General features: G+C 47.1%; 1 protein-coding gene across 1 annotated transcript in view; it reads right to left on the reverse strand.

Moving 5' to 3' along the window:
- The window catches only part of FMN2 (formin 2), a 99581-nt gene that overhangs the window by 87803 nt on the left and 3413 nt on the right, over nt 1–8365 (reverse strand). The window contains exons 2-3 of the mRNA XM_006757663.2: nt 7840–8365; nt 5366–5510 (exon numbers count right to left, since the gene is read on the reverse strand). The exon at nt 7840–8365 is cut by the window's right edge and continues 871 nt beyond it. Coding sequence (XP_006757726.1) covers nt 5366–5510; nt 7840–8365 — 671 coding nt within the window. The remainder of the gene's footprint in view (nt 1–5365; nt 5511–7839) is intronic.

Genomic DNA, 8365 nt, shown 5'->3' on the forward strand with positions numbered 1-8365 from the left:
AGCAAATTGTGATGACTGATGTCAACTATCGCAACTAAAAGATATGATACAGATGAAATGATAAGGTTACTGGCAGCCCCAAATGAATAAGACTCTTACTGAGACCATTTTTACATGCATTCTTGGTATTTGATGACAAATACGTTTTGCTAAAACATTACTTGGCACACAAGAATAAAGGACTATAGCGTATGGATTTTTGTAATCACTTCCAAAAAAAAAAAAATTAATGCTGGAGTGTCTTTTACTGTCCACGTTTTTTAGCTAAATTGCCCTGCTCAAGGTCACACACTCATGGAGTTCACAGTCTGAGCCACAGCCCTGCTCCACCCCTGACCTTCAGTATGAAGAGCCCACTTTGGCCAAGGACTTTCACACACTGGGTCTCATTCCCCACCTATTCCTCAATATTCCGTGCGACCAGACACAGTTCAAGGCAGATAAACCGCAGAGAGAACACTTTTATTTTTCAAGTTGCTGGCTGCAAAGCCAACCTGAGGTTGAAATCCCTGTCTAAATAGTCTGCCCTACATGTTACGCGTTTCAGGGAATATAAGAAAAATAAGAAAATAAACAAAACCCCAAAATAGTCCCCTTCCTTTGTAGTTACAGCACAACAACATACCGATGATTGATTCTGATTTTTGAAAAGGCCAGTGTTACAAGGAAGAAATGAAATATTCAGGGAACGAGGGACCCCCGAGCATCAGTTTATGGAATAGAGACCGCATCATAAGCGTTTGGTTATTCGGTGGGTGGTCATCCCCTTTGTGACCTCTTCGGCCAACTGCTTCTCCTCCTGCCCCTTCGCCATAGCACGATGTGACTTATTCGGCTCTTCTATACACGCAGGCTCGGTTCCTGGCTCTAGCCACTGAACAGCACGGTGCTTGTCGCACTGTGAAGAGCGACGAGGGTGAAAATTGCATTTGATCCTACCCCTCGGAGGAACACAGTTCCAGCTTTCCTGCAAGTCTCCCATCTATTTCTGGAAATGACATATTGGCTAAGCAACTGGTGCATTTCCCAAAGACCTCCTAGAGTTTGGAAGTAAAAGAGAAATAAACATTGACTTGTCAGTGATCTAATTTATGATGCTCATTTTTTAGGGAATAAAAGCTTCAATATGTGATTTTTTTTTTAAAGTCTTTTAAAGACAAATGGTGTTCGTTGCGGCGGCACCATTTTCAAGGATGGTATGCCTAGCGTTCTCCTTCCTTCATCAATTCCATTTAAAGGGACAGACACTGTGCTAACTGTGTCCGTTCTGGCACATTCTCATCCAACAACAGGCAAATCATTCATTACTCATCTCCTGAAAGATATCTTCCAACTCTATGGTCCCAATGTATCAGATTGCTTTTCAATAATAGCTTCTCTAAAGCGGTTATTGTTTACAACAAATATTTAATTACAACTATAATAAAGTGAAGAAAACTCAATAGTTTAATTTTTGCCTATGTATCTACGCTTATAATCATCATGCGGATCCTTAAACAAAACATGACTAGCAACCCTGAAGGCTCCATTCATACCTCTCTCCTATCAATGCTTCCCCCCAAAGTCTCATTCTGACTTCTATTGACACAGTTTGCTGCTGTCTGATCTGATAAGTGGGCACATACAGTTGATATTGGGCTCTGTCTAGGAAATCCACCAATATGGCTGAGTAAAATGGTAGACGATTATTTTTCACTGCTGTATACTATTCCCCTGTGTTGTTATAACACAATTTATTCTTCCATTTTAATCATGATGAATATTTGGAATGTTTTTTAGTTTAGAAGTATTACCACCAGTGCTACTATAAGCATTCTTACACATGTAATTTTTTTAATATATATTTTATTGATTTTTTTTAACAGAGAGGAAGGGAGAGGGATAGAGAGTTAGAAACATCGATGAGAGAGAAACATCGATCAGCTGCCACCTGCACACCCCCTCCCCCACCGGGAACGGAGCCCGGAAACCCGGACGTGTACCCTTGACTGGAATAGACCCCAGGACCCTCAGTCCACAGGCTGACGCTCTATCCACTGAGCCAAACCAGTGAGGGCGAAAAGATGCTTTTAAAAGGAAAGCTGATGAGTATCATGGCGATTTTAAAAATACTCTGTCACTTCCTCTCAGACAGATACGGCCTAGAAGTCCCTCCATTTAGTCACGTAACAATGACATCCAGGCTTTGTTTAGGGGCGGTGGGAGGTAACCCTGGGACAGTCAGGAACCATTCTTGATTTATTGCAATGTCACAGGCTTCCTCTTTTCCTCCCTTTCCAATTTTTGAACTGGAGGCCAAAATACTAGTAACTGAGGTAGAGGCAGGACAGAGATTGATTGGAGTCGGTACGACTGGTTTGACAAACACGGCTGGGGAATGGGGCCAGGAAGCCAGCCCGTGGAGAAGAGAATAAGCCAGTTCCCTCAGGAGGGCCACGGAAATACAGGTATTATACGCATCTGACTCATCACCATTTCTAACGGGAACTCATCTGTGGGGAGATGGATGCGCACATATCCTTTTGGCAACAACAGAAGGTTTTTCTACATCGAAAGCAGAAGGTATACCATCACTCTCCAGCAGCACAATTATGACAAGCGTAACGTATGTCTCTAGGGGAGCAGAGACACACACGTGCACACTCAGGCCGGACTGGGGCTGAAAGAGACACACTTGGCATCCGTACATGCAAGGTGCTCACTCCCCCTTCTAAGGCCTCACCCCTTTCTTCTCCACGGGGTCCCCTTTCCTGGAAGTTCGCTACACACTGGCTATCTTCCCCCACAGAAGGGCGGCCCAGTGAGGACAATTTGGCCCTTCTCCCCTTTCCCTCCCCTTTCCAGGGGTCACCGGGAAGAAGGAGGAAGCATGGCGAGGGTGGGGGGGGATGGTTGTCATCTGCCTTTTTTTCCTGCCCCCCCTACCCCCCCACCCTCCTGGCCCTTTAAATACTGTTCCTCATGTTGTGATCCAACCATAACATTATTTTTGTGGCTACTTCATCACTGTCATGTTGCTACTGTGATGAATCGTCATGGAAATATCTGATCTGCAGGATGGTCTGAGGCGACCCCTGTGAAAGGGTCGTTCGACCGCCAAAGGGGTCGCGACCCACAGGTTGAGAACCGCTGCTTTAAAGAGACCATGAAAGAAAGACACAGATCGTCACAGGTAGGTATCCCGATAGCTGTCAGAAACCCACCTCTGATCACATCACGGGAATGGCCCACTTGGGTTGTCAGGACTGGGAATAGATCAATGCACAATATTTCGGATCCGCCCCCTGCACCTCCTTGTGTGAAAATACAGGAAGAGGAGGGATGGAAGAGTATGGTATCACCCCTAAGTAATAAGGGATCCTGCAACCTAGTCCAAGACGACTGCATAGAGCTTTCTAGAATAAGAAACATCTTTTCAACTGTCAGCTTTCCTGTGAAGCTTAGCAAGAGTCTTCATATAAAGATCCTACGTTCATCCCTTCAAATGACTTCTGTGTCATTAAAAAAAAAAAAATTCAATAAAATACTCTTAGCAAGAGAGATGGATCCGCGTGCTTTGAGCTGAACAATTAAAAAGATGCTGGGCCCCTATGCAATAGTTTTCTAATAACTCGCGTTTCTTAAGTAACCGTGGAAGTTGGGTGAATAAAAGAGGCATGGGCAGTACCTAAACCACTAGGAACTGACAACGATCACAGTTTAAAAATACAATGTTGGTGGAAGTAAACGCGGAAAAGATAAAATAAATATAGGCGCAGAGCAGCAAGACCACACAGTGATGACAGTAACATGTTCCATGAAGTCCTGGGTGGCCCCGTGAAAAGAAAAACCTATAGGAGACTGTTACGAGCGGGGAGCAGCATGGCTATTAAAACAGGCAGTGAGATCTGTGAAACCATACTAGTCTGCCGGAGAATGGCAAACATGACTTATTAAGTTGGCTGGAGAAAAAAGAGCGCCAACCCAAAACAAACCAGAAATTAATTGCTATTTGGAATGAGTCATGTGTTGAACACCCATTCTACAATTCTGCATGCGATGCCGGCTGCGAGGCAGAAATGCTCATTGAGTCTCAGCATGGAATACAGAAACGAGTGCAGATGATGGAACAACGCAGAATGTTCAGCACAGCCCTAACCGGTTTGGCTCAGTGGCTAGAGCGTCGGCCTGCGGACTCAAGGGTCCCGGGTTCGATTCCAGTCAAGGGCATGTACCTGGGTTGCGGGCACATCCCCAGTGGGGAGTGTGCAGGAGGCAGCTGATGGATGTTTCTCTCTCATCGATGTTTCTAACTCCCTATCCCTCTTCCTTCCTCTCTGTAAAAAAATCAATAAAATATATATATTTTTTAAAAATGTTCAGCACAGTTAAGAGCGCGGTACTTGTTCCTCTAGAAACATTAGAGGCTCAGTGGTCTGACTAAAAAAAAAAAAAGTTTGTAAGTGTATGAAAAAGATGTCTAAAGCAGGTTTTTAAGTCCATGGGGTGGCCTATGACTTCACATCAGGTAAGAGAACATGCAAAGGAAGGAGGCTCAGGAACATACGGGTTAGGATTCTCGTGGTAAATACAGAACACAGGGAATGATATTTCCTGGCGGGGGGGGGGGGGGAGGACAAAATATATGGAACATGTTGCCAGGAAGAAAACTGAGCAAAGAGAATAAATGATTCAAGAAGCACCTAGAAACGCTTTGGAGAATGGGGTAGGGGGAAGCGTTTTATTTTTAAGTATATATAGACTTTTCACTTAGCATGATACTCTTCCGTTCATCTGTTTATTTTGTTACTTAGATTCCACATGAGTGTGATCACGTGATACTTGTCTTTCTCTGACTGACTTGTTTCACTTAGCATCATACTCTCCAGGTCCGTCCATACTGTCTCAAAGGCTAAGAGAGCCTTATTTTTTACTGCTGCATAGTATTCCATGGCATAAATGTACCACAGCTTTTTTATCCACTCATCTACCGATGGGCACTTGGGCTGTTTCCAGATCATGCTAAGTGACATAAGCCGGTCAGAGAAAGACCAGTACCACATGCTCTCACTCAGCTGTGGAATCTAATTAACGAAATAAACCGATGAACGGAGTGGATCAGAGACACGGACGCAGGGAACAGAGTGCGGGACCGCGGAGGGAAGGCGAGTTGAGAACACACGTCCCCGTCCCCTGCTCCAAATAGAATTTAGATTCCACGAATGAGCAAAAATCCTTCCTTTCTCTTATGCGTGAATGAGTTTTTGATTTCCACAGAGGATCAGAATAAGGTAACGAATGAACTCTCCAAGCGACTCCTTTAATGAGAGGTCACAGTGAGGCCCGAAACGCTGGCCACGCTGAGAAAACACGCCCACGTACTCACCTGCTTGGCCTTGGTCTTCGTGATGGTGTCAGAAATCGGCTTCTTCCTCTCCTTTACTGCGGTTTTGGAAAACAGCTCCTCAAACTCGTGGCAATCTATGGACGGCTCTTCGATTTTTTCCCAGATCAGCGCAGCACCAGAGTCTCTAAAGTTAAGCAAAACACCAACTGAAGGAGCCGTGAGCTGGCGTTTCATACAGGCTCACCGTCCACGAGCAACCTGTGCTGTAGCACGCGCTGGTGAGAGGCCACACGGAGGGCGAAGGGAGGAAAAGAAGGGCGAGGGATGAAAAGAAAAGGAGGAGAGGAAGCCGGGAAGGAAGGCAGCATTGGGGGAAGGAAGGGGGAAGGGAAGAGAATACTCTTTTTCAGACCGTTGATGAGAAAGTTAAAATGGCATCGACGCAAAATGAAACCTCTGCTTGGAAATCGTAATGTCCAAGAAGTCTCCGTGATCAAGTCGGTGTTAAAAACATCTATATAATAAAAGCCTAAGCGACCATTATGGCAGAACGACCAGTCGTTAAGATGCAGACTGACCACCAGGGGGCAGACGCTCAACACAGGAGCTACCCCTGGGGAGCGCGGTGGCGGGAGCCTCTCCCACCTCCACGGCAGTGCTAAGGAGCAGCGAGCAGGCGGGTGGTAAAGGGCAAGGAGTCCCGGACATCCCCCAAGGGCTCCTGGACTGCAAGAGATCCCGGACATCCCGCAAGGGCTCTCGGACTACAAGACGGTGCAGGCCAGGCTGAGAGACCCCCCTCCCCCAGTGCACGAATTTCGTGCACCGGGCCTCTAGTAAGAGAAATAAAAGCCCTCTCAGTGTGGGCGATAAAGGCAGGAAATGTCTGGTATCTCGCAACCCCAACTTGACTCTTATTCCTGGACGAGAAAAGAAATCACATTATGATCCAGGCAGCATCCTCATCTCCCTACCACTTCCCATCATGCCACTGTTAGCTGACATCACAGTAGCTACAGATTCGTGGAATACCATCTGAAAAGGGTAGACTCGTTTTTAAAAAGAAAAAGAAAAAACCACTTCCTATATCTGGATAAAATTAGTTCGGGGCATAGTTTAAAATAGATGCATCCACATATACAGGTAAATGGCAACTACATAGAGAATTAGTGACCAAGTTAGAAGTAGTCAAAATATATACATTCTTCCCCTTCAATACTATGTATGATTCAGCAAATAGAAAAAATATTAATATAAGAAATGAAAACAGCCCTGGCCCGTGTGGTGCAGTTGGCTGAGCATCCATCACCCCATGCACCCGAACGTCGCTGGTTCAATTCCTGGTCAGGGCACATGCCCGGGTTGCGGACTCCATTCCCAGTAGGGGGCATGCAGGAGGCAACCGATCAATGTTTCTCACACCAATGTTTCTCTCTCTCTCCCTTCCTCTCTCTCAAATCAGTAAAAACATTAAAAAAATGAGAACGAGCCTGATGAATATCCTACTTCTCAATCCATACCACATCACACCAGCCAAATTCAAGGAATCCTGCAAAGTGCATATATTTTCTTGCACCGGCACATGCCACAGCCATGTGTCCCAGGGATCAGGGGACACAGTCCATGGACTGTGCATGGATGAGCAATACGCCACCCACATACCTGGGGCAGGCGTTCTTTTATAAATATCACTAGAGGCCCGATGCATGAAATTCGTGCAAGGGGCTCGGCCCTCGCAGCCCGGCTTTATCCGGAAGGTTGTCTGGAAGGTCATTCGGCTGTCCGGTCTAATTAGCATATCACGTTTTTATTATTATAGATTCCCAACTATGACTTCAAGACTTCACACTGTGCCACCCATCTTCTATGAAAGGGCCATAACATTCTCAAAGCTGAGTGACCTCACACCCAGGGGGTGGGTACGTGTATTTTTGTGTAGCACATTTGTGCGGAAAAAGACAACCATAGACAAAATGCAAGCTTACAACAAGACCGTCCCTCCAAACACATGCAAACAGCACCCTCGCGAGTCCGTGCGTGTAAGGGTTTGATTCCCATGGATAAGGCGGGTGTCAGAGTGAGGCCATAGAGCAGGCAGGCTAAGTAAATCTATACCCCTCCATCTTTAAAAGATCAGTTAACACCTAGGCAGACAGGCATCTGTACACCGTATACATTGATACATACATGCCATTCGTTCTACCCTTCTGATACCTCTGAGAAAGTAGAATTTTAAGTAACAGATTGTTTCACTAAATATTGACTTTAAAAAAATCTACAGACAAATTTTAGAACAGTACTGAGAAGGGCACTAAAGGGTCATTTTCCTGAGTGATGAAGGAAAGTACCTCCCTGGAACTTCCTGAGGGCCACGGAGACAGGGTTAAATAGAAAATAAGGAACACGCTGAATGAGAAAGAGGGGATTAAGAAGAGGTGGGGGGGGGGTGTTCCCACCCCAGGAGGAGGAGGGGGAGGGGTGCTCGCACTCGGGCGGAGCCCCGGGCACGCTACCTTCTACTGTGCAGCTGAATTCTGGTCCAGTACAGAGGCTTCATGGGCCGGCAGGGCTCTATGGGCTGCTTCCTGCTCCCTCTGTCCTGGCTCATCCCTAATCCAAACCAGCCGGTGGGCAGCGGCGGGGGGAGAAATCCGTACGCGTGTGGTGCTGGTAAAGCGCTACCCCCGGCTTGTGGGGGGCCAGGGCCAGGAAGCAGAGCAGGTGGCGGTGGGGCTGCGGGGATGCCAGTTCCAGGACCAGGAGGGGGAGCTGGAGCAGGTGGGATACCCACACCTGGCAAAGGAGGAGGTGGGGGAACCCCAAGTCCAGGAAGAGGAGGAGGAGGAGGTATTCCCACCCCGGGAAGAGGAGGGGGAGGGGGTATTCCCACCCCAGGGAGAGGTGGGGGAGGGGGTATTCCCACCCCAGGGAGAGGTGGGGGAGGAGGTATTCCCACCCCAGGGAGAGGTGGGGGAGGAGGTATTCCCACCCCAGGGAGAGGTGGGGGAGGGGGTATTCCCACCCCAGGGAGAGGGGGGG

The sequence above is a fragment of the Myotis davidii genome, unplaced genomic scaffold, assembly GCF_000327345.1.
Source record: "Myotis davidii unplaced genomic scaffold, ASM32734v1 scaffold875, whole genome shotgun sequence".
NCBI classification, from domain to species: Eukaryota; Metazoa; Chordata; class Mammalia; order Chiroptera; family Vespertilionidae; genus Myotis; species Myotis davidii.